Source organism: Macaca mulatta, chromosome X (assembly GCF_049350105.2).
Source record: "Macaca mulatta isolate MMU2019108-1 chromosome X, T2T-MMU8v2.0, whole genome shotgun sequence".
In the NCBI taxonomy this organism is placed as follows: Eukaryota; Metazoa; Chordata; class Mammalia; order Primates; family Cercopithecidae; genus Macaca; species Macaca mulatta.
Window position 1 is genome coordinate 19,103,033 of NC_133426.1, and position 25,910 is coordinate 19,128,942.

The 25,910-nt window shown below is 49.3% G+C and overlaps 1 protein-coding gene across 1 annotated transcript in view; it reads right to left on the minus strand.

Moving 5' to 3' along the window:
* MAP3K15 (mitogen-activated protein kinase kinase kinase 15) overlaps positions 1-25,910 on the minus strand; it is a 149,654-nt gene that overhangs the window by 5,606 nt on the left and 118,138 nt on the right. Inside the window, exons 19-25 of the mRNA XM_015127037.3 lie at positions 14,916-15,073; positions 9,306-9,489; positions 8,367-8,526; positions 7,465-7,639; positions 6,148-6,333; positions 5,778-5,883; positions 3,353-3,518 (exon numbers count right to left, since the gene is read on the minus strand). Coding sequence (XP_014982523.2) covers positions 3,353-3,518; positions 5,778-5,883; positions 6,148-6,333; positions 7,465-7,639; positions 8,367-8,526; positions 9,306-9,489; positions 14,916-15,073 — 1,135 coding nt within the window. The remainder of the gene's footprint in view (positions 1-3,352; positions 3,519-5,777; positions 5,884-6,147; positions 6,334-7,464; positions 7,640-8,366; positions 8,527-9,305; positions 9,490-14,915; positions 15,074-25,910) is intronic.

Here is a 25,910-nt window from a genome sequence, read left to right on the forward strand (position 1 = left end):
TGGTGGCTCACACCTGTCATCCCAGAACTTTGGGAGGCCGAGGCAGGCGGATCACCTGAGGTCAGGAGTTTGAGACCAGCCTGGCCAATATGGTGAAATCCCATCTCTACTAAAAATACAAAAATTAGCCGGGTGTGATGGTATGTGCCTGTGGTCCCAGGTACTCAGGAGGCTGAGGCAGGAGAATTGCCTGAACCTAGGAGGCGGAGGTTGCAGTGAGCCAAGATTGCGCCACTGTACTCCAGGCTGGACGACAGAGCAAGACTCCATCTCAATCAATCAATCAATCAATAAAAAGACTTCAGGTAATTATTGAAGTTGCCATGAGAAATCACTGCAACAGTAGAGAGGTTAGAACACAGGAACTCCCGGATTATTTGGTGGCAAAGTGAGGTGGGGAGAGGAGAACACTTCTGCCCCAGCACAACAGCAAAGAGGAAATATTGATGCTCAGCAAATTAGAAGTCCTCTCCAAGCCCTCCCCTGCCTGCTTTCATCCTGGTCTCTCTAGTAGTCCTCCTTTTACGTTAGTGAAGGAAACAACACAAGCTCATGCCTGTATCCACTGAGAAGGGCTCTCAGGACTCATTCATCAGGACACACACATCATCCTTTCCAAGAGGTGTCATCTTCCTTCAGCTCTGCCCAACTGCCACACAGCCAAGGCACTTCATACTACAGTGATATGGTTTGCCTGTGTCCCCACCCAAATCTCATCTTGAATTGTAGCTCCCATAATTCCCTTGTGTTGTGGGAGGGACCCAGTGGGAGATAACTGAATCACGGGGATGGTTTCCCCTATACTGTTCTCATGGTATTGAATAAGTCTCATGAGATCTGATGCTTTTATAAGGGAAAACCCCTTCCACCTGGCTCTCTCATCCTCTCCTGTCTGCTGCCATGTAAGACGTGCCTTTTACCTTCTGCCATGATTATGAGGCCTCCCCTCATTAAACCTCTTTTTCTTATAAATTGCCCAGTTTCGGGTATGTATCAGCAGCTTGAAAACAGACTAACACACACAAGGACAGGCACCTTAGGCAGGAATGTGCAGTTCATGTCAATGCCATTCACAGACTGGCTGCTGTCTAACCAATTCCTCATTCCACTGAGACTGGAAAATAATACAATGACTATCGACAGTGGAGAGGAATAACCTTCAAACCCATATATAATCATTTTATGAATTTGGTGATTATAAATCTTATTGGGTGACCCAGCAACTCCATTACTGGATATATACCCAAAGGAATATAAATAGTTCTATTATAAAGATACATGCACATGTATGTTCGTTGCAGCACTATTCACAATAGCAAAGACATGGAATCATCCTAAATTTCCATCAATAACAAAGAAAATGTGGTACATACACACCATGGAATACTACGCAGCCATAAAAAAGGAACGAGATCATGTCCTTTGCAGGGACATGAATGGAGCTGGAGGCCACTATCCTTAGCAAACAAATGCAGGAACAAAAAACCAAATACCATATGCCGTGGGAGCTAAATGATGAGAACATGTGGACACATAGAGGGGAACAACACACACTGGGGCCTGTCGGAGGGTGGAGGGTAGGAGGAGGGAGAGGATCAGGAAAAGCAACTAATGAGTACTAGGCTTAATACCTGGGTGATGAAACAATCTGTACAACAAACCCCCATGACGCAAGTTTACCTATGTAACAAACCTGCACTTATACTCCTGAACTTAAAAAAAAAAAAAAAATCTTATTGGGAAAAAATATTAAAGAAATGCTAAGTATTATTGCCAACTTTAATATTTGTGATATTTTTAAAACTTTCAAAATGTTGCCACCACTACCATTTAACTAAAACTCTGGGTCTTTTTAAAAAAGAAATGATTAGATGATCTGAGATTGAATTTGAGAGATCCCTGACAGCATATACAACTTTTCATCCAAAATACGTAGCTGCCCCCTTATCTCCCAGTTAAATAGTCATTAGCATTACTCGCCAGTGATCACACAGCAACAAAGCGTCATTTGGAACGAATACCAACTCATTTGCTGTAACTACGGATTACTTTTTTTTTTTTTTTTTTTGAGACGGAGTCTCACTCTGTCACCCAGGCTGGAGTGCAGTGGCATGATCTCGGCTCACTGCAACCTCTGCCACCTGGGTTCAAGTGATTCTCCTGCCTCAGCCTCCTAAGTAGCTGGGATTACAGGCACACGCCACCACGCCTGGCAAATTCTTATATTTTTAGTAGAGACAGGGTTTCACCATACTGGCCAGGCTGGTCTCTAACTCCTGACCTTGTGATCCGCCCGCCTTGGCCTCCCAAAGTGCTGGGATTACAGGCGTGAGCCACCATACCGGGCCAACTATGGATTACTTTTAAAAACCAAATCACGCAGCTGATAATGTGACTTCCCAGAGCAAACAGGAATATTTTTATTCATTTCACAAATATTTCTTCCTTTCTTTTTTTTTTTTTGAGACGGAGTTCCTCTCTTGTTGACCAGCCTGGAGTGCAATGGCACAATCTCAGCTCACTGCAACCCTGCCTCCCAGGTTCAATCGATTCTCCTGCCTCAGCTTCCCAAGCAGCTGAGATTACAGGCGTGCCCCACCATGCCTGCCTAATTTTGTAGTTTTATAGAGACGGGGTTTCACCATGTTGGCCAGGCTGGTCTCAAACTCCTGACCTTAAGTGATCCACTCACGTCGGCCCCTCAAAGTGTTGGGATTACAGGCGTGAGCCACCATGCCCGTCCATTTCACAAATATTTATTAAGCACCTACTATGTGCCAGGAAGTGAACAAAACAGACCAGTGCATTGGAGGAATATGATGCTGATGCCAGGGTTGCCTGGTTGGGAAGGCAGTCCACTAATGCCCGTCTAGGGATCATGACAAATCACATGGAAGAAATGACAACAGGGCAAACTTCCTCAGGGTTGGGATTATGGGATGTGCATCCACTGACGAAGTGCTAACCAACCCCCAAACCCTGCGACTTCTGCAGGGGCAGGCTGCTGAGCCTGCGAGACCCACACACCATGCCAGGCGCCCCGTCTTGGTGAAAAGACACAGAGAAAGAATTCAGAGATGCTGCTGCCTTCAGTATGAGTAATTTCTGTGTGGCCTGGGGCAAGGTACTATACCACTGATTCTGACTTTTTTTTTTTTTTTTTTAAAGGAAGGCATTCCTCTAGTCCCTCAATTAAGGCTGAGAATACACCCTTGCCCAGTTCGTGGATGATGAAGCTGCTTTTTCCTAAGACCTGGGTGAGACACTCAACAACCAAACCAATTCATCAGCATCTTGGTGGCTCAGGCCATTGTCCCAGCCTCTGCTCCCAGAGGGCCCAGAAGCTTCTCACCTGTTGGTCTCCTGCCTGAGCTCACCCAGCTGGAGGCTCAGGTGCTGCTGGTGGGGCTGGGCCTCCTGGCCAGGTCTGGCCGCTGGGGGATAGCCCTCTTCTGCTTCATCCATGTCCTTATCTACCCCTTCAGTCTCACAGGTAGGCTCAAAGTGGGCTTGGAGCTCTGCAAATCACACAAGACATGACCATGGTGAGCAAATCAGGCCAGTAGGGCCTGGGGTCACAGACACCCGGGTCAGCAAACCGGGCTGTTTGGAAGCTGGCCTGGCCCGTGCCATGCTCCATTAGGGGACCGCTGACTTTACAAATGGAGAGGAGACCATTCTATTTGGTTCTCTGCAGCGTAAAGCTGATCACGCCAGTTTCCAGAGGAAGAAATTGAGGCTTAAGGATATAAAGCGAGCCAAGGCCAGCATTTGAAGGGTACAACCAGGCCAGGCGCGGTGGCTTACACCTGCAATCCCAGCACTTTGGGAGGCTGAGGCAGGCAGATCACTTGAGGTCAGGAGTTCGAGACCAGCCTGGTCAACATGGTGAAACCCCATCTCAACTAAAAAATATATACAAAAATTAGCCGGGGCCAGGTGCGGTGGCTCACACCTGTAATCCCAGCACTTTAGGAGGCTGAGGTGGGCAGATCACAAGGTCAAGAGATCAAGACCATCCTGGCCAACATGGTGAAACCCCATCTCTACTAGAAAAATTAGCTGGGTGTGGTGGCGCACACCTGTAGCCCCAGCTACTCGGGAAGCTGAGGCAGGAGAATTGCTTGAACCCGGGAGATCGAGATTGCAGTGAGGCGAGATCACATCACTGCACTCCAGCCTGGTGACAGAGCAAGACTCCGTGTAAAGTAATAATAATAAATAAATTAATAAATTAGCTGGGCGTGGTGGTGCGTACCCCTGTAATCCCAGCTACTCGGAAGGCTGAGGCACGAGAATCACTTGAACCCAGGAGGTGGAGGCTGCAGTGAGCTGAGATTGTGCCACTGCACTCCAGCCTGAGTGATAGAGCAAGACTGTCCCAGAAAAAAAAAAAAAAGAAAAGAAAAAAAGAACTAGGTACAGCCAGACTGCCACCCAAGCCTGTGCCGTTTTTACTACAGAAGATGTCTGCTTGGAGTGGGAGAGGAATTAAGCACTGGGGTTTCCCAGGCCTCTCCTGCAGCCGAGCCTGGGCTACACAGTGCATTCAGGAGGGTGAGCCGGAGCCGATCAGCAGGGGGCTGAAGGAAAGGGGGAAACCGTGATGGCAACAGAATGGGCTGTAAAGCCTCCCTTAGCAGGAAGAAGTTGCCAGAGAAGGAGAATCAACTTTGGTAACGTTTCAAAAAGGAAATTGGGCTGGGCGCGGTGGCTCAAGCCTGTAATCCCAGCACTTTGGGAGGCCGAGACGGGCGGATCACGAGGTCAGGAAATCGAGACCATCCTGGCTAACCCAATGAAACCCCGTCTCTACTAAAAAATACAAAAAAAAAAAAAAAAAAAAAAACTAGCTGGGCGAGGTGGCGGCGCCTGTAGTCCTAGCTACTGGGGAGGCTGAGGCAGGAGAACGGCGTGAACCCAGGAGGCGGAGCTTGCAGTGAGTGGAGATCACGCCACTGGACTCCAGCCTGGGCGAAAGAGCGAGACTCCGTCTCAAAAAACAAAAAAACAAAAAAAAAAAAAACAAAAAGGAAATCGACAAAACCCAAAGATTTCTGTAACTACTATGTGATGATTCGGAGAGAGGAATCTGAGCCACTGTATTGTCAATTACCCAGGAGGCATTCCTCAGTGCACAATGAGGGGGATCCCAGGGGACTGGAGGATCCTTCCTCTCTGGCCCCATGCTCCCTTTTTATTTTATTTTTATTTTATTTTATTTATTTTTATTGAGATGGAATCTCACTCTGTTGCCCAGGCTGGAGTACAGTGGCGTGATCTCGGCTTACTGCAACCTCCACCACCTAGGTTCAAGCGATTTTCCTGTCTCAGCCTCCGAGTAGCTGAGATTACAGGCATGTGCCACCAAGCCTGGCTAATTTTTTGGTATTTTTAGTAGAGACGGGGTTTCACCATGTTGGCCAGGCTGGTCTCGAACTCCTGACCTCAGTTGATCTGCCCACCTCGTCCTCCCAAAGTGCTGGGATTACAGGCGTGAGCCACCGTGCCCAGCCCCATGCTCCCTTTTGAGATCGTGAGTTTAGTCTATGTGCAGTCACCTTCATTATGCTTCAGGGACATGTAAATACAGCACCATGAGATGCTCTCAGAACTGCAGCATCAGCCCTGCAAGAGGTCTATGACAACAGGCATTTAATTGCAAGGAAGTAGATAACCAAGATGGAAAAGAGAAAAGCAACAACTGTTGAATGAAGAGGATACTTCTTATCTTTTCACGGCCTAAAGCTGACCTTGACCACAAAGGGGGCGCTCACCTGGGATGAGAATGGTGACCGCGGCCTGCACCGCTCGGCGGATGATGTTGTCCATTGCGAACATCCAGTGGGGCCTAATTAAGTGGTTCCTCAAAATTTTATTTACCTAAAAAAACAAAGAAAAATCACAAAAATCCAGATTTCTAGTGCATTGCACGGAGAATCATGGCAATCTATACTCATCCTCTTGGGGACCGCATGCAATTGGCCAGTTCACCCAGATGCCACTTCCTGGACTTCACTGTTTAGGAGGAGCTGCTGAAGCTCAGGGTTCGGGTGCACACAGTTAAGAAGAGATGGGGGCTATGGAGGAAATGGTCACTGAATTCCACGATCTGGTGTGTTCCCTAGGGCCAGATGGAGCACTTACGGCATCCTGAAATCCGAACAGCACCAGGTGAATCTGACTGATGGACGAGCTGTCAAAGTCCAGGTCCACCTTGAGCTTTGAGATTGTGGTCGCCATCACCCGGTGCTCTGGGGAGCGGATGAAGTCCCTCAGGATCCCAATGATTTGCTTGATGTGGCCAACTGAGAGATGCAACTCTTCGGAACTCTGACAACACACACGAATAATTTTCACTGAGTGAGTCGGATTGAGAAAGCGAGAATTCAGAACATACTGGGGGAAGCAAGATGGTTCATTTGCTGAGAAACTTGTGGAACTCCCAGGTGAGAAGGGGTCTCTGTTGGTTCCTGGAATTCCCTCCATAACCATCCTGTCAGGGTTCTGGCCTCTTCTCCCTGGTGGGTGCACGGCTAAGCCCCTCTGTGAATGGCCTCCTGTTTAACCCCTTGTAAGAGCCCCCATCAAGGCCATAGACATAGTTCAGAGCGGAGCAGTGGCCTTTTCCTAAAAGGCCCTTTTCCATCCAAAATAAGGGAGGGGGGCCGGGCGTGGTAGCTCACACCTGTAATCCCAGCACTTTGGGAAGTCTAGGCAGGCGGATCTCCTGAGGTCAGGAGTTCGAGACCAGCCTGGCCAATAAGGCGAAACCCCATCTCTACTAAAAATACAGAAATTAGCTGGGTGTGGTGGCAGGCACCGTGTAATCCCAGCTACTCGGAAGGCTGAGGCGGGAGATTCACTTGAACCTAGGAGGTGGAGCTTGCAGTGAGCCAAGACCACACCGCTGCACTCCAGCCTGGGCGACAGTGAGACTGTCTAAAAAAAATAATAAAGATTAAAAAACAATAATAATAAACTGAAATAAGGGAGGGGGATCGGTTTACCAGTCCTGCGCCCTAGTTCAAAGTCAGATATTTTCACCCATAACCACCCTCCCCAAGGTGGCTGTTCTCCCAGCTTCTGAGGGCAGCTCTAGCATGTCCTACAGTTGGGGATTCACTCCAGGACTCAAAAGCGGATCATGCGAGAGGCCAGAGAAAGTGCTTCGGGCTTTCTGCTACAATCTGGCTGGTTTTCACCAGGTGGCAGCACCGCCCCACCAATGCCTAGAATCACTGCGGTATCTGCAAATCCATGTTTCCGCAGAGCTTTTTTCTTTGTATTTTCTTTTGTTTTGTTGGGGAAGGGAAGGACATTAGGGAAACATTTACAGTGATCACTGTTACTATGCAGATGTTCCAGGGCGGCAGGAACCGAGGTCCCTGACTGGACCTGTCTGGGGACTGGGACTTGGGCAGAGGGAGCGGGAAGAGTCGGTGCCCTCCCTCGGGCAAGCACCTGGGCCACGCACTCCTGCAGGTTGGAAACCACCTGGTTCTGCTCCTCCCAGAGGATTTTGTACAGGATGGCGCGGCGCTCACTGTCCTTGCGCAGCAGGAAGAGGCCTGGGTCCCTGTCCTCCGGGGATGAGGCCAAGCCGCGGTCTTCCAAGGCTGAGCTTTCGTCTGGAACACTGTGGACAAACACGTGTGACAATCTCTGTGCGTGCCGGGGCACTGTCCCCGGGAGTGTGTCACATTAGGACGCCCTGGAGGAGGGCTGAGAGGTAACTGCGACGCAGTCCCTGTGCTCAAGAAGATGAAATTGTCAGAGGAACGACAGACATGCAGTGTTCTGTCAACCCCCACAGCAGCGGGGAGAGCAGAAGGAGGGGGAGGCGGGATAAAGGAGCCTCCCAGGAGAGGGGGAGGAGGGAGGGAGGGAAGGGGGCAAGCGCAGAAGGAGAGATGAGGGAGGAAAGGTGAGGGGGACAGGGGGAGGAGGGAGAGAGAGGAAGGAAAAGAAGGACGGGAGGAGGAGGGGCATAGGAGGAGGAAGGAGCCAGAAGATGAAGGGACAGAGGGGGCGAGGGGAGGTGATGGGGCGAGGGGAGGTGATGGGGAGAGAGAAGAGGAAGAGGAAAGAGGGGAAGTATCGAAGGAGAGGGGAGAAAGAAGGGAAGAGGAGAGATGGGTGAGGGCACATGTGGGGAATGAAAGGACAGGGAGGGAGGGGCAGGGACAGCGAGTGAATGAAGCGCCCTCCTTGCCAGGATGGGACCGCCCAGCCGCCGTACTGCCCTGCAGAAGGGAAGCAAAACCCCTCAGCGGCCATCTGCTTGGGCCCAGGGAGGTGCCTTGTGGCAGAGGACTGCCAGCACCTTTTCAGGCCTGCAGCGGAGGGACAGGACGCGGGTGTACCTGAGAAGGTGGCCAAGGTGATGCCTGGGCGCCCGGGTCCTCTCAAAGAGTGCGTCAGGCTGGGCGTCGGAGTCCGGGGAGACGGAGCTGTGCTCACTGCTGCTGGTGGCCATGGGCTCCCCCTGTGTGGGCAGGGCCAGGACGACACCCCGGGGACCTTCTGTAGGGGGACAGCCAGACACCGAATGGGGAGCCTCAGAGAGGGACGGGGTAGGGCTGAGTCCCTGGCAGCCCCTCAGGCCCAGGTGAATTGCCCAGGCACCCAGGATCCTGGAGAAATGTGGGTCGGGCGGGGTATGGGCCCCAGGTGCTGTATTTCTACTCCGATGCATGCAGTCGGGGGTCCCTCATGCAGCAAGTTGCTGAGTCACTCTCTGGTGGCTTCTGACCCTGATCGGTACCAGGGAAAAGAGGATAAACTGCTTCCTTTTCAGGGTCCACTCTTACATCATTGCCAGTTAGGACTTACTGCCCCAGAAGGTGTCACTGGACTTCGGTGGCCTGCAGGACAGCCACCTCAGGCAAACCTCCCTGACACATCCTTTCATCAAGGTCAGGGTTGGCACATGATGACAAGCCAGGCTCCAAAACGGAAGCCCCAGGCTCTGCACGTGGGGAAGACAAAGAACCCCAGCTGGGGTACCTCTAGCCCCCCCACTCTCTTCCCAATCCTGAAGGAACAACTTCCAGCAGAGGGCAGTCCAGCCACCCAGAGACGCCCCGGGCCTCTGTCAGAAGATCCAGGTGCATTTATTAGTTAAATTTTGACAACCTCCAAACCTACTGCATAGGTCCCGTCACTCTTTACAAAAATGGGCATGACGTGAGCAGCCCAGTACTCTGGCCAGCCAGAACTCGCCCTCCTGAGCAGCAGAGAAGCCCAGGGGCCCAGCATTCAGGTGGCCAGGGTGCTGCCCCAGCTGGCCAGGGAGGTCTCACCTGAGGGCTTGAAGGCAATTCGGTTCTTCTTGGCCTTGTTCACCTGCCTTAAGAAACGCTCTCTCAGTAGCTCAGCGGCGGTGGCGCGTTTGTGGGGGTCAGGCTCGAAACAGGATAAAATGAAGGCTCGGGCTTCAGCTGAAAGAGCTTCTGGAATCTCAGGGTGGATCTTAAACATGCCCACCTGTGTTTAAGGGAGAGACAACCGATGTGTCAGTGAGGCCTTGGGTGAATTCGGGTATCCACGTCTCAGTCCAAAGCTCCTGTACACCTGGCACAGGGCGGGCATAACCCATGCCTCCACCCCGAGGTGGAGTCCATTTCCCGCCCTGCCCCCGGCATCTTGTGACTTGACTTTGACCAACAGATGGTGACAGAAGTGACATGGTGAGAGTTTCAGGGCCTGGGCCTTAAGAGGTCTTGTGGCTCCGCTAGTCCCCCTTAAAGCCCCGAGAATACCATGCAGAGAGGAGGCCCAGGAGGCACAACCCCGTGGAGAGGACGCCCCAGCCATCCCAGCTGGAACTGCCACGAGGGAGGGGCCCCTCAGGCCACTCTGCTCCAGCCAAACCACCTTAGCTGCAACCACGTGAGTGAGCCCAGGCGAGACCCACAGAAGAGCCAACAGCTCACGGAGGCATGAGAAAAAGCCATCGCTTTGAGCTTCTGAAATTTTGGGGTGGTTTGGTACATAGCAGTAGAGAACTGAGATGGGACTTGGAACACAGCCTAGGGCGGCATGTCCTCTAAGGATACTGAAAGGCATCTGTTACCTGTTCCCTGACGCACAGGGTCCCCAAGAGATGCCTTTAACACCTCTCAATCCCTCTGCATCCACAGCCCAGATTCCCAGCCTCCAGCTCAAAACCACAAGCAGACAAAACCTTGAGGCTGCCCACGTACAGACAGGTAAGTAATGGCTCTCTGTCCCTGTGACCTGTAGGGAAGCAAGAGTTGGTTCTGAGCTGTCACATCTTGCTGTGACATGGGCATGCTTCCATGACATGTTACATAGCCCCTCATTCATAACTGTTCCCAGTAGGGTGGCCCTCTCATCTTTTTAGGAGTTGTCACCTTCAGTTTCGCAGTCCACCCTGTGTCTTTTCCAAGCCCACCCAACAATCCAGGCGTGGAAGCTGTTTTGTCCTCCAGACCCACACCCATTCCCAGCTCCTCAGAGCTCCTGGGGGCTGGCTTGGCCTCCACGAGCCCCGCCGAGAGAGCTCAGAGTGCTGCAGTGTAGAGGGTAGAGCCTCCCGACTTCATGTCCCCTTGACTTGGCAGCCATGGCCATGTGCTGTTTCCAACGCACCGCTCCTCCTGGCCAGGCTGCCCAGCTCAGGAGTTACGGATTCGAAGAACACTAAATGCTGGGTGAAATCCCCCCACCAGGTCTGCAATGCAGGGCGCCTCACAGGTGGCTCCTCTCACCTGAGCGGTAGGGAGGTTAAGTCGGCAGTGCTCACAGGCGCTAGGATACAAAGACCAACATTCAGGCAAGAACATGAAGAGGAAAGGGTGGCCTCTCCCCTGGCTCTCAGAAGACAGCAAAAGTGGGCAGCACGCTGACACCTGGCTGGGATGTCCTCTTTAAGGGTGCTTTGCTGTGACCCAAAAGGTCCTCATATAGGTCTCCTGGGGCCACTGTAACAAAATACCACAAACTGGGTGGCTGAAACAACAGAAGCTTATTATCTCACAGTCCTGGAGGCCGGAAGTTCAAGATCCAAGTGTTGGCAGGGCCAGGGACTCCTGAAACATGTAGGGAATCCCCCTTTGCCTCTTCTAGCTTCTCGTGGTCTTCAGGTGGTCTCTGGCACTCCTTGGCTCCTAGATGCACCCCCCTCACCCGTCTGCCTCCCCGAGGCATTCCCCTGGGAATCGCACTTTGTCTTCTGAGCATGTGTGTTCAAGTCTCCACCCCCACCCCCCAACTTTTTGAGACAGGGTCTCACTTGTTCGCCCAGGCTGGAATACAGTAGCATGATTATAGCTCACTGCAGCCTCCAACTCCTGGGCCCAAGGGATCCTCCCACCTTAGGTTCCTGAGTAGCTGGGACCACAGGTGTGTGCCACCAAATGGGCTAATTTTTTAATCTTTTGTAGACACAGGGTCTTGCTATGTTGCCCCAGGGGATCTTGAACTCCTGGCCTCAAGTGATCCTCCTGCATCAGCCTCCCAAAGTGCTGGGATTATAGGGGTGAGCCACTGCACCTGGCTCAAATATCCCCCCCTTTTTAAAAGACACCAGGCTGGTCCAAGTGCAGTGGTGTTTGCAGCTAGTTGATGACAAACAGTTACAGATTTCTTTGTTCCTTCTCCACTCCCACTGTTTCATTTGACTAGTTAAAAAAATAAAAAGATTAAAAAAAGAAAAAAAAAGTATAAAGACACCAGTCATACTGGATTAGGGCCCACGTTCCAGACCCCATTTTCATTTGATTTTCTTTGTAAAGACCCTATTTCCAAAGAAGGTCACATTCTGAGGTACTGGGGGTTAGGACTTCATAGATCATTTTTGGGTGACACAGTTAAATCTGCAACACTCCCTTCGGGGGAAAGAGAGTTTCCTTTGTTTCAGATACTGCCCAGAAGTTTCTTGAAATTTTTCTAAAGGATTGAAGGGTACCAGAAATAAGTAACACAGGGGCCATTATTTATTTAATAATAACTTTCTCATTGGCAATGAAAAGTGACTTCATATGCCATCCAAAGAAGTCAATACATTTTCAAACCCTTTGTACAGGCTGGGCACGGTGGCCCTCGCCTGCACTTGGGCGAGGAGCACTTTGGGATGCGGAGGCAGGTGGATCACTGGAGTTGCCAGACCAGCCTGGCCAACATGGTGAAACCTCATCTCTACTAAAAATACAAAATAGCCAGGCATTGTGGCCCACGCCTATAATCCCAGCTACTCGGGAGGCTAAGGCAGGAGAATCCCTTGAACCCGGGAGGCAGAGGCTGCAGTGAGCCAAGATCGCACCACTGCACTCCAGCCTGGGCGACAGAGTAAGATTCTGTCCAAAAAAAAAAAAAAAAAAGGCCTTTGTACAGTGAATTAGCTAAACAAAAACAAGTGGAGGTGGGGAGCCACTCACGCCCTATTGAGCAATCGAGCCAGTCACAGCCTTCAGCCCTCTCCCAGGTTTCCCGGAAGTCAGCTGGTCAGAAAGCAGCCAGTCATGGCTCTCAGGTGGGCCTCATGTTTTTCTCATCACCCGCTGCTGTTTATTCCAACGCTGCTACGGAAGCTGCAGGTTAGATCTACAATGGCCCCAACAGGGTCCACCGCAGATGGTCAAAGTGCTGAGGAAGGTCGTCGCCGTCTTCCAGCTCAGGCACTCAGGGTCCTGTTGGGATTGCAGGTGTCAGAAGACTCTTGTCGACTCGAGGTCTTGGCCTTGGCTCTGAACCCCAGCAGCTGACAGGAGGGCGAGAAGCCCTGAGAACCTTCTTCAGGGGCCTGGCCAGGCTTAAGAGAGCAGCCAAGGCACCCAAACAGGCAGCACTCGGGACCCATTGGACGTGCTGCCCTCACCTCAACCGGCAGAAACCCATACTCACACCTCCAAGTTCCTTCTGCCCAAGAGGCAAGCAGGGAGCCCGGCACGGACGCACGCCATGAAGACACCATGTTTGGCAGAGAAGCCAGGAAGAGGCCTCTGGAATCGCATTCTATCAGGCCCATGTCCACACACTGTGGCCCCATCATCCATAAGCAATGGCCATTCGTCCTTTTGTGAGCCTGCTCTCTCAAGCCAATGCTCCATGGAAGGTCAGTGCTGGAAACGGCATCCGAGGGCCAGAGCCCTGCATTAGTCCGTTCTCATGCTGCTATGAAGAAATACCTGAGACTGGGTAATTTATAAAGAGGTTTCATTGATTCACAGTTCCACATGGCTGGGGAGGCCTCAGGACATTGACATTCACGGCAGAAGGCACCTCTTCACAGGGCGGGAGGAGAGAGAATGAGAACCAGCAAAGGGGGAAGCCCTTATAAAACCATCAGATCTCGTGAGAACTCACTATCACAAGAACTGGATGGGGGAAATCGCCCCCATGATTCAATTATCCTCACTAGGTCCCTCCCACAACACGTGGGGATTATGGGAAGTACAGTTCAAGATGAGATTTGGGTAGGGACACGGCCAAACCATATCAAGCCCCTTCCATGTTTCTAAGTATACACGAGGCCAGAAGCTGCACACCTGACCTTGGGTACACAGGGGTGTCCTGGCATCAGCTTCCCGTGAGGCCACAAGGAAGGACATCCCTTTCCACAATTTTGGCTGCTCAGCCGTAAAAACCCCCACCCACAATGCTCAATCTACACTATGCTGGCCCCAGCACACGGACTGCCCTTCCTGTTAGCTCCGGGAGGGTTGTTGGAATGATAAGGGCTATATTTACCTGATAGCCCAACTCCCACCTCTCCAGAAGCCAGTCAGAAACCTGTCCCCCAAAGGCACAGACCCCACATGGCCTTGGAGTCTTACCCACTGTAAGAGCAAACATGAAGGGAAACTAAGGGCCTGGATTCTCCCTGTTGAAAATAAGGAGAAAGGGCCTTCCCCCACCCCCACCCCACCCAGCTTTCTTAGAGCCTTGACTTTAGAGAACTTATAATTGTAAGGTTCTTTCTGTCTCCAAATTACATGTGAATCTTTTAAACAGCTAAATAAGCCTCTTGCCAGAAATGTCTTTTCCAAGGACCTGGAAGCCATCTCTTTGAAATGTAATCATCAAAGAAGAGAGGGTCTCTATCTCCTAGTTTCCTTTTCTTTTTTTTAAACTTGTCATCTTTTATTAATTTTTTCATAACTCTGCTCTCCCCAGAAATAGGAAGGTAGATTTTTCACTTTGGTGGTGGCTTCACTCCAAAACTACCTACCTACTGTCTTAAAGATACGAGTTTAGTGTTTTCCTTTTTTTTTTTTTTTTTGAGGCGGTGTCTCGCTCTGTCACCCAGGCTGGACTGCAGTGGTACAATCTCGCAATCGGCTCACTGCAACCTCTGCCTCCCGGGTTCAAGCGATTCTCCTATTTCAGCCTCCCAAGTAGCTGGGATTACAGGCGTGTACCACCACGTCCAGCTGATTTTTGTGTTTTGTATTAGAGATTGGGTTTTGCCATGATGCCCAGGCTGGTCTCTAACTCCTGACCTCAGGTGATCTACCCGTCTCGGCCTCCCAAATTGCTGGTATTAACAGGTGTGAGCCACCAGGCCCGGCCTATATTTTCCTTTGGATGAAGCCAAACAGTGAACACAAACGGTTCCCCCAATCACCAGGTGAGTCTGAGATGAGCTCTGTGTGACAAATGGCGCCACCAAGTTGTCTTACTTGAGGGCCGGTTCTGGTTTCTCTTGAGATCCCAGACGTCACGGGTTGTGTCTGCTCGGCTCCATGAAGCGGTGAGATTGCTTTCCGTCCCTGCAGTCTCAGCGGATCGCCTGTGACGCATCTCACACTCTGGTTTAATGCTTATTCAATAAAAAACTGTTTCCTTCTCTCCTACCTTTGTGGAGAGGTTTTCTGCATTGGGAGGAGACTTTGTTTTGAATTCTACTTCCCAACCACGCCCAACCTCAATCACAAAGCATGACTTACTTTGAACATCGCTGCCTGCGGCTCACCGAGCTCATGGAACGGAGGCTTGCTGGTGGCCATCTCGATGATGGTGCAGCCCAGGGACCAGATATCGGCTGGGGCACCATACCCACGAGGCCCTTGGTCAATTATCTCAGGTGCCATGTACTGCAGGGTGCCTATTTGGAAAAAAACAAACAGACTGTGGGTACCATATTGCTCAGAAACTAAGTGGCCTGTAGTCCCAGCTACTCGGGAGGCTGAGGCAGGAGGATCACCTGAGCCCAGGTGTTGGAGACCAGCCTGGGCAATATAGCAAGACCTTGTCTCTAAAACAAAACAAAAAAAACCCACCACTAACTGTGAAATGAATGGCTTCATGAATGGCAGATGGAGTCTTGTCCCATGCATAAATTTTTTTCTTTTTTTTTGAGACACAGTCTCATTCTGTCGCCCAGGCTGGAGTGCAGTGGCGTGATCTCGGCTCACTGCAAACTCTACCTCCCGGGTTCAAGCAATTCTCATGCCACAGCCACCCAAGTAGTTGGGAATAGAGGCACAAACCACCATGCCCGGCTAATTTTTGTATTTTTAGTAGAGACGACGTTTTACCACGTTGGCCAGGCTGGTCTCGAACTCCTGACCTCAGGTGATGTGCCTGCCTCGGCCTCCCAAAGTGCTGGGATTACAGGCGTGAGCCACTGCACCTGGCCTGGTTGCATCTTTCTTTGACCAGAGACATGCAACATGCCTTCCTTTAATACTAACCACGTGGAGAGAGGACTGCCTGGCCCCTCAAAGGACAAATGGCGCAATTCAGTCAGCACATATTAGTACATGCCAAATACGGGGAAGCCAGAACGTGAGAAACATAGCCTGATGGTAGGGAGCTGCCTAGTGGAGGAGATAGACAAAATGCTGGCAGCGGTGGCAGTAATGGCAAAATGTGGTAGGTACTAGGACAGAGAAATACACAGAAGGCTACAAGAACATTAATAAAATAGGGTTTGACTCTCTGCCTGGTTTGGGTCAGGGAAATCTATGGCTGTGTCCATTTGGGTCTCTGAGGAGTAAATGCCAAGATGAGATGAAACATATGAGAGATTTATTGGGGAGGTCGTCTCTGAAGGACAAAGCGGGAGGGACCGGGGCGGGCAGGGCCGGCTACGGACCACACAGCAGGTTCAACACCTGGGAGCGGAGGAGAAGGCAGAATCGGGGACAATCTGGGATGGCAGAGCAGCCCAGAGAGGGCTTCAGCCAGGCCGCTGGGGAGTCTGCAGCCCAAAGTCATCCGCTGGAAGAGTCCCACCTGGGTTCTAGCACCCCTGCCAGGCTCAGGCCTTGGTGGGCAGCAGCCTGGGTAAAGTGTGACTTTGCTGGGTTGGTAGCCAGGGTTGTCAGGGAAGCAGGGTCCTGCTGTGAAGGCCGGAGAGCTGGACAAAGGGGATCATGGGTGTGAGACAGACAGCGGGTCTGGGGAACAAGCCATGTCTGACACAGGGCAGGGTGTGGGAAGAGTTAAGGAGGCAATGGCAAGGGCACAGGCCCAGGGGCAAGCTGGGTGGGCCCAGGGCTCTGGCTTTGGACGTGCTCTTGTGGGTCACAAGCTACCAGAGGTGTGCCACAGGGAAGGTGGTGATCAGCTGTGGCGGTGGGAAGCTGAAGGGTTGTTGAGGGGAGACAGCGCAAGGGGAGGTCAGTAAAGGGCTCTGCGAATAACATCCTTTGTTTTCCTTAAAACTCAGCCTGTGCAAAGGGGACGCGTGTGGAAGTGACAGCAGCTACTGGGGGCTGGCAAAGAAGACAGCAAAGTCAGAGATGACCTTGGCCACGCATGAATAGAACACTGAAACCCAGAGAAATTCAAAGAACTATCTCAGGATTACACAACCAAAGGTTTCCCGAGTTTTAATCAATGAAAGCAGGGACGGGCACGGTGGCTCACACCTGTAATCCCAGCACTTTGGGAGGCCAAGGTGGGCGGATCACCTGAGGTCAGAAGTTCGAGACCAGCCTGGCCAACATGGCGAAACCCCGTCTCTACTAAAAATACAAAAATTAGCCAGGCGTGGTGGTGGGTGCCTGTGATCACAGCTACTCAGGAGGCTGAGACAGGAAAATCCCTTGAACCTGGTTTGCAGTGAGCTGAGAACGCACCACTGCACTCTAGCCTTGGTGACAGAATGAGACTCAGTCTCAAAAAAAAAAAAAAAAAAAAAAAAGAGAAAGAAAGCAAAGGGCGCACTGGCTAAAAAGAAAGTTTGGAGAAGCCACCTACTACGCGCCCCTCTGGAAGATCCCATGTCTTATTAGCATTCTTTCCGTGCCCATTTTAAATACTCTAGGGGCGGCTGTGATGGACAGAATGTCCTGCGATGATGGCAACGTTCTATTCTGTGTGGTTAAATATGGTAGTCACTAGCCTCATATATTTGACTGTTGGGCCCTTGAAATGTAGCTAGTGAGACTGAAGAAACGCATTCTTAAGTTTTAATTTTATTCAATTCCAAGTGACTTAAATATAAATTTAAATATGAATTGGGTTGTATCAGTGAGCACAACAGATCAGTGAGGCACAAATGATGGCTTTGGTCTCCAGAGCTGATGCCCTGGCGGGGAAGTGTTCAGTGAGCTGCAGAGTTGGGCAACATGGTGGCACATTACACTTGATGCCCTGTTGGGAAATCCCAGAGCCCCAAGAAGGGAACGTCCGGTGACATAATATCCCCTATGGGCTCTTGCTGCTGTAACAGATGGAGAGGTCTTGGCAGGGAATGTGCCTTCTAACGAATCTCTAATTGAGGAAGGATCCGACACTGTGCTTCTTATGAAGTTATCCTCTCTCAGCTCTGCTCTGTGAGGCTGAGTCTGGGATTCTGCTTCGCTTACAGCTCCCCATTAGGCTCTGTAAGCAGGTGGCGCTAAAGAGAGACCCTGGAAGGAGGTGGGAGGGAGCGGAGACCTGCTGTGTGCTTGCTGTGGCCCTAAGCTTGACATTGGACCCTCAGTTGGCCCCAGTCTCCAGCTGTGTGTCACCCCATACTTCCAGAACCAGCCTCATCTTGCCCCTCAGAGGTACCTGCTCCAGCCTGGTGACACTCCCTCCCAACAAGTTCTAATCTCACCCTCCCATTTGACCCCCAAGCCCTAGGGGGATAGGCTTCCTGATACCTCAGGGCTTCCCTTTCTGCCTTTTTGGTTTTTGGTACCCAGCAAACAGTTATTTCTATTAAATTCTCTCCGTGGAAATAACTGGGGTTATTTTTGTTTTTCTGCCTGGACCCTAATATAATCACTAAATTTATTTCTTCAAAGAGCAAGAGAATACATTTATAGATGTATCCAGCAGTAGAAAAAAATGCTAAACCAAACATAAACGGCTAATGCTAATTGGCTCTGGTCAAATAACTGTCCATCCTGGTACAATTATTTCATAATTGAAGCCTATTTAGTCTGCTTAATTCTAAATGTGGAGATTTTGCACAGCAAAGGAAACAGTCAGCAAAGTGAAGAGACAACCCACAGAATGGAAGAAAATATTTGCAAACTACCCCTCTGCCAAGGGATTAATCACCAGAACACATAAGGAGCTCACACAACTCTATCGGAAAAAAAATCTAATAATTTGATTTTTTAAAATGGGCAAAAGATCTGAATAGACATTTCTCAAAAGAAGACATACAAATGTCAAACAGGCATATGAAAGGGTGCTCAACATCCCTAATCATCAGAGAAATGCAAATCAAAACCACAGTGAGACAGTATCTCACTGCAGTTAAAATGGCTGATATCCAAAAGACAGGCAAAAACAAATGTGGGCAAGGATGTAGAGAAAAGAGAACCCTCACACACTGTTGGTGGGAATATAAATTAGTACAACCACCATGGAGAACAGTTTGGAGATTCCTCAAAAAACTAAAAAGAAAGTTATCATAGGATCCGGCAATCCCACTCCTAGGTATATACACAAAAGAAAGGAAATCAGTATATCAAAGAGGTATCTGCACTCCCGTGTTTGTTGCAGCACTCTTCACCATAGCTAAGATTTGGAGGCAACCTAAGTGTCCATCACCAGATGAATGGATAAAGAAAATGTGGTACTTATATACAATGGAGTACTATTTAGCCATTAAAAGAATGAGATCCTGTCATCTGCAACAACATGGATGGAACTGGAGGTCATTATATTAAGCGAAATAAGTCAGGCACAGAAAGAGAAACATTACATGCTCTCACTTATTTGTGGGAGCTAAAAATCAAAACAATAGAACTCAGGGACATAGAGAGTAGAAGGATGGTTACCAAAGGCTGGGAAGGGCAGTGGGGGCTGGGGGAAGGTGGGGATGGTTAGTGGGTACAAAAAAAATAGAAAGAATGAATAAGATCTAGTATTTGATAGCACAACAGGGTGACTATAGTCAATACATTTTGGCCGGGCATGGTGGCTCATGCCTACAATCCCAGCACTTTGGGAGGCCGAGGTGGGTGGATCATTTGAGCCCAGGAGTTTGAGACCAGCCTGGGCAACAGAGCGAGACCCCATCTCTACTAAAAATGTACAAAAAATTAGTCAGGGGTGGTGGTGTACACCTGTAGTCCCAGCTACTTGGGAGGCTGAGGTGGGAGGATCACCTGAGCTCAGGAAGTTGGGGCTGCAGTGAACCAAGATCATGCCACTGCACTCCAGCCTGGGCAGATGGGAGTGAGACCTTGTCTCAAAACAAACAAAACAAAAAAACTGTACATTTAAAAAAAATGAAAAGAGCATAATTGGATTGTTTGTAACACAAAGGATAAATGCCTGAGGTAATAAATACCTTATTTACCCTGATGTGATTATTACACATTAGATGCCCGCATCAAAATAGTCTATATACCCCATAAATATATATACCTACTATATACCCACAAAAGTTAAAATTTGCAGATTTTAAAAAATATGGAGCCATGGTGAACAGCACTCTTTCTAAAGGCAAGGACTTAATAATGGCATTCATAGTAGTTATTTACTGCTGTTTAAGAAATGATCCCCCAAATCTATCAACTCAAACAACAGTTAGGTCTTACAGAGTTTCTAAGGGTTGAAATCCAGGAGCAACTAGCTAGCTAGGTGGACCTGGCTCAGGGTCTCCCAGGAAGTTGCAGTCCAGACAGCAGTTGGGGCTACAGTCATCTGAAGGCTGGACTGGGGCTGGAAGATCAGTTTCCAAGCCCACTCACTAAGGATAGAGCTAGTGGAGGGTTTCGGTTTTTCACTACATGGGATCCTCCATAGGACTGGCTTGAGACATGGCTTCCCTCAGAGAGAGTGATCCGAGAGAAAGAGGAATGGCACACTGCCTTTTATGACCTAGTCTCCAGGTCACACACCATCACTCCCACTCCTTCCTATTCATTAGAAGCAAGTCATTAAGTCCAGTCCACATTCATGGTTCAAAGGGAACCATGCAAGGGTGGGACTGTCAGGAGGCAGGGATCATTGGGGGTCATTTTGGAGGCTGCCTGCCACAAATCTGACTTCTGGTGAGCTCTTGATGGCTTACCAATTGTCTCCACGTAGCTTTGTCCATCTGACTCAAACGACTCTGGAAGGTGGGGCAGAGGAAGCACTGTCTACCATTATTCCTGCTTTACACAGGAGGCAACTGAGGTTCAGAGAGGCTAAAGGATTCGCTTAGGCTAGAACCCATGTCTTCTACCTCCAAGTTCAGAACTACACACCATGACATCACTCATCCACATGCTACATCAAGAAGAAGCACTGCTGGAAAAAAAAGCTGCCTGAGTAAGAGCATGTAAGGATTTCCAAAACCATATTGGAGCATCTTTCCATGTCACTGGAAGGTACAGGGCAATAATGGAAAACTGGGTGCTCCATTTTATGCACTACTGTATTCACGGGGTAACCATTCACTCTCAGTACTGCCAACAGAGAGACGGACACACACAACTATTTCAAATACTCAAGGGAACACTCCCTGGTGGGACGCACGCTGGGTGTGTACATCAGCTATCCCAAAGGCTGGATTCTGTCGAGAAAACCAAGTGAAGATGGCATTGTGGGGCATCTGAATCATGCACAACTCCTGGAAAATTGGGTTGCCTTAAATCTGGCTCTCACAGGCCAGGCACAGTGGCTCACACCTGTGATCCCAGCACTTTGGGAGGCCGAAGCAGGCGGATGGCTTGAGGTCAGGAGTTCGAGACCAGCCTGGCCAACATGGTGAAACCCCGTCTCTACTAAAAGAACAAAAATTAGCCGGGCACGGTGGCACGCGCCGGTGGTCCCAGCTACTCGGGAGGCTGAGGCAGGAGAATCGTTTGAACCTGGGTGGCGGAGGTTGTACTGAGCTGAGAACATGCCACTGCACTCCAGCCTGGGCGACACAGTAAGGCTCCATTTCTAAAGAAATAATAATAATAAATAAAAATCTGGTTCTCTTGGGGCCCCATATGCTCCCTAAACTATATTTCCTTCAAGGTATGCCCTAACACACTGGTCACTGGTCACAGCCCACTATGGCTCTTAGGTACCCACACCAGTGCAGTGGTGCAGAGTTCAGAAGAAGGTGACCAAGAGACCCACAGGCACTGACTCAGACCCCCTAGGGCACAAAATCCATTGGAGACTCCTGGAGAATTGTCCAACAGGATTTTAAGATTACCAGCAAAGAAGACACACGACAGAAGACACGAGTTTATAACTGAGGCCCAGGAACCTTCTATTCTGATCAAGGGGCTGAGAGAGTTGACAGAGTAGTGTAGGGGGTGGTGCTGAGGCAGCTTCTTCAGAGAGAGAGATGCTGGGCTGCCTACCCTCTCCCAAGTTACAGGATTTGGGGCAGGACTGTCCCCAAAAGCGTGTGGGCCCAGGGCAATTCAAGCCACTCAATACCAAGTCACGATCAGTACATCTTCCACAGGCCCTTAGAGATACCATTAGAGCCCAAATTTCGAAATTTCATGTTAATCAAGTACAGAAAAGAAAAGTACGGTACAATCTTCCCATGGTCCAGGGGACTACCCTAGTTGACCTGCCCAAGGGATGAGTCTGGTGGGAAGGGGGCGCCACTTGTTCCTAACCCAAAGCCTTTGAAGGGGGCTTCACTGAGCCGACTCAGCTCCGTGTGTATGTGTTCCTGTAGGTAAATTACACAGTGGACTGGCTCCCAAGGGAGCAAAGGTAACTTCCAGCAGCAGACAGGGGGCTGTACGGTCTGGGGATACTGCCACACCCTCTCAACAGTGGGCTGAAGCTTCATGAACCCCGGACACCAGATGGGGGACCTATTACAGAAATACTGGCTTAGGGTTTATCTTTTATTTTTATTATTTATTTGATTGATTGACTGATTGACAGGGTCTCGTTCTGTCGCCCAGGATGGAGTGCAGTGGCACAATCATGGCTCACTGCAGCCTCATTCTTCTGGGCTCAAGTGATCCTCTCACCTCAGCCTCCTGAGTAGCTGGGACTACAAGTGCACACCACACACCCAGTTAATTTTTATATTTTTGGTAGAGACGGGATCTCACTATGTTGGCCAGGCTGGTCTCAAACTCCTGGGCTCAAGCGATCCTCCCACCTCAGCCTCCCAGAGAGCTGGGATTACAGGCATGAGCCACCGTGCCCGGCCTATGGTCTTCCTAAAAGGAATCCTGGGAGTCTCTCTCAGAACCTATTCTGGTTCCAGGAGCTGCCCAATAAAATATTAAAAAGAAAAAAAGAAAAGGAATTCCTGCTCAAACACAGTCCTCCAGGAGCTGAATCCCTCAACAGAAAGAGATGGAGGGAGGATGTGATGTAAGCGGTAAATGACTGGGAGGAGGGGCAGTCAGACAAAGGACAGGCCCCTGCCCACGACACAGGCGTTACATCCAGAGAGAGCCGGCGAGGGAAAATCACTAAACATCAGCCAGGCCCACAGCATGCAAAGCCAGCTTCCAACGGTGCTAGTCAAGTGACAACTTTCCCTGTTCCTGTCCTCTCCTTTCTGCAACTGGTGATTAGAGAGAAGAAGCCAACACCCTGCTCCTGACCACAGCTCGCTGCCTGCAGGGAGAGGGGAGAGCGGTCTGACTTCTGAATGAGGACCAGAGTGTTGATCAGTGTATTAGCCTGAATCCTTCTTTTTTTTTTTTTTTTCTGAGACAGGGTCTAGCTCTGTCGCCCAGGCTGGAGTGCAGTGGTGCAATCTCCGCTCATGCAACCTCCGCCTCCAGGGTTCAAGCAATAAGTCCTTTTTAATTACTGAATTCAGACTGTGTGCGCTCCTTCAAGTGTCGGTATGACTTTCTCTGTTATGTAAGGGTGGCTGGAAAAGTCAAAGGAAAGAAATCCCGCCCCGGGCAGGATGAAAAGTGGGAGAGAAAAATCCAGTGGCTTTTGTGATTATACCCTTTGAGTCCAATGGGTTCAACACATAAGTTACACACCTAAACTCAGTTCTCTTAAAGGCTCCTTCCAGCTCTAATAACCCATGACTTCTAAGTACAAGTGAGTATTTAATTAGCAAACACTTCAATTGCACTTGCTATGTGCCAGGGACCAGTCAAAGCACTTCATCAGTAACTCACTTTACTCTCATAAAAACCCTATGAGTAGGTACGACGAGCATTTCTATTTTACTTATGAAGAAACTGAGGCACATGGAGGTTATGCCCAAGGTCACAGAGCTAGCAAGTGGTTGGGCCAGAATTTGAACCGACGATGTTTGCAGCCAGACAGGAACAGAGCTCCTGTCCTGAGTTCTCCTCCTAGGTATCTACCCCAGAGGGCTGAGAACACATGTTCACACACGCTTTGTATGCGAATGTTCACAGTATCATTATCCACAGTGGCCAAAAAGTAGAAACAATCCCAAATGACTGTTAACTGGTGAATGGATGAACAAAATGTGGTTCTCCACACAATGGAATGCCATTCAGCCATGAAGAACAAGGAAGTACCCATACACACCACTGCATGGAGGAACTGCAAAAACAGGACTCAACGTGAAAGAAGCTACATGCAAAACCCCATATATTGTATTCATTCCATGCATGTGAATATCCACAATGGGCAAAGTCACACAAACACAACAAAGCAGATGAGTGATAAGCTGGGGCTGGAGTGGGAATGGGGACTGAGTACCAAGGGGCATGAGGGCTGCTAGGTTCAGACACTGGATCGTGGTGATGGCTGAGTAACTCAGTAAATTTACTGAAAACCAATGAATTGTGCACTTCTAAGGGGTGCTCTGATGATATGTCAGCTATACCTCGATAACGCTGTTAAAAAAAAGACAAGTGGGGGCTGACCTTGGCTATAACTTCCTCCCGTTCTCACAGGTCCCTATGTGTGGGGCAAACCCTTCAGAGGAACACACTGAGGGAGGGCTCCAGGCCAGGAAGTTGCCTGAAACCCTCTGGCTCTCCTGCCAGGCTGAGCAACCACGGACCCAGAGTTCTGCACCAACCAGCTGAGATTTCCTTACAGAACTGCTCTGTTTTGCAAAGAGCAATTATATGCAGGGGAATTTCCTAACCAAAATGAGACCCCTTCTTTATTATCCCCCAAACACCCCTGCATTCTTTTGCAATGCAAAATCCGTGCCTCCCCAAGCCAATTACTTGGGAAATGTGATATGCAAGGATGAATTATACATGTGTTTTCTTTGTGAGTTTGTTTCCTCCTCAGGGATGCTAATTAGGAGATAAATTGTTGGGGGTTTTATGTCTTGAAATAACTCCTTGTCATATCAGAGCCCCTCTTGCTACGTACTGCCAAGCTAATTGTTGGCTTCCAAAGAGGAAGATACAAGTTATTTTCAATTAGGGTAGTAAAATGCTAAAAGAAAATAAAGTGCTAGTCATACATACATATTCATATACACATATTGATAGATGTATATGTATATTTATACCAGAAACAATGAATGAAAATTCAATGCACTCATTCTTTGGGAGATTCTGATAGTGTCCCTGGTATAATATTTTCCCATTTTCAGGCACACTATCTCCCTTGTGTTACAAGTGAGAAGTCATTTTGTGATGTATTAAACTTCTCTTTAGATGGTGAATGTGTCTCCACTGTGGGTGTCCAGTGGCTGACACACAACAACTCTCTCGTTGACAAAAAGGCTTTCAAAGCTGAGACATTATTCACCAAAAATAAGACCCAAGCTGTCCACTCTACAGCTTTAGTGACTGCAGAGATAGAGAACAGTCACCTGTCTTTTATACCTTATTTCAGAGCTATATTATTTTAAGAGCTGATTTTTTTTTTTTTTTTTTTGAGACACAGTATCGCTCTGCCACCCAAGCTGGAGTGCAGTGGCACCATCACAGCTCACTGCAGCCTCAACCTCCTGGGCTCAAGAGATCCTCCCACCTCAGCCTCACTAGTAGCTGGGACCACAGGTGCACACCACCACACCCAGCCAATAATTGCTATAATTATTATATAATATATAAATATAACATGTAATAATGATTATTTATTTTTTGTAGAGATGAGATTCTCCCTATGCTCCCCAGGCTGGTCTTGAACTCCTGAGCTCAAGTGAGATCCTCCTGCCTCAATCTCCCAAAGTGCCCAGCCTATGAAAGCTGTTTCTTTTTTTTTTTTAAAGAAATGGGGTCTCACTATGTTGACCAGGCTGGTCTTGCACTGCTGGCCTCAAGTGATCCTCCCATCTCGGCCTCTTAAAGTGCTGGGATTACAGGTGTCAGCCACTATGCCAGGCCTCAGCTGCTTCATAATTCTATCAAGCAAGATCTTTGTGATCTTTACATTACTCCTTGGGGGACTACAAACCTTTACTTATTCAAAAATCAGTACTTCTTTCCAACGATCAAAGTTCTTGTTATTAGTCAGGTTTAAGCAGGAATTTCCAATAGCCACAGGTAGCTTTTGACCATCATTCTACTTATTGATCTTGCAACTGTGAAACTAGCTGGTAATTGTATACCACCCTTTGAACCCAGTCCCTCTCAATGCTCGTTATTCCATCACTGACACACGGACAAGAAAAT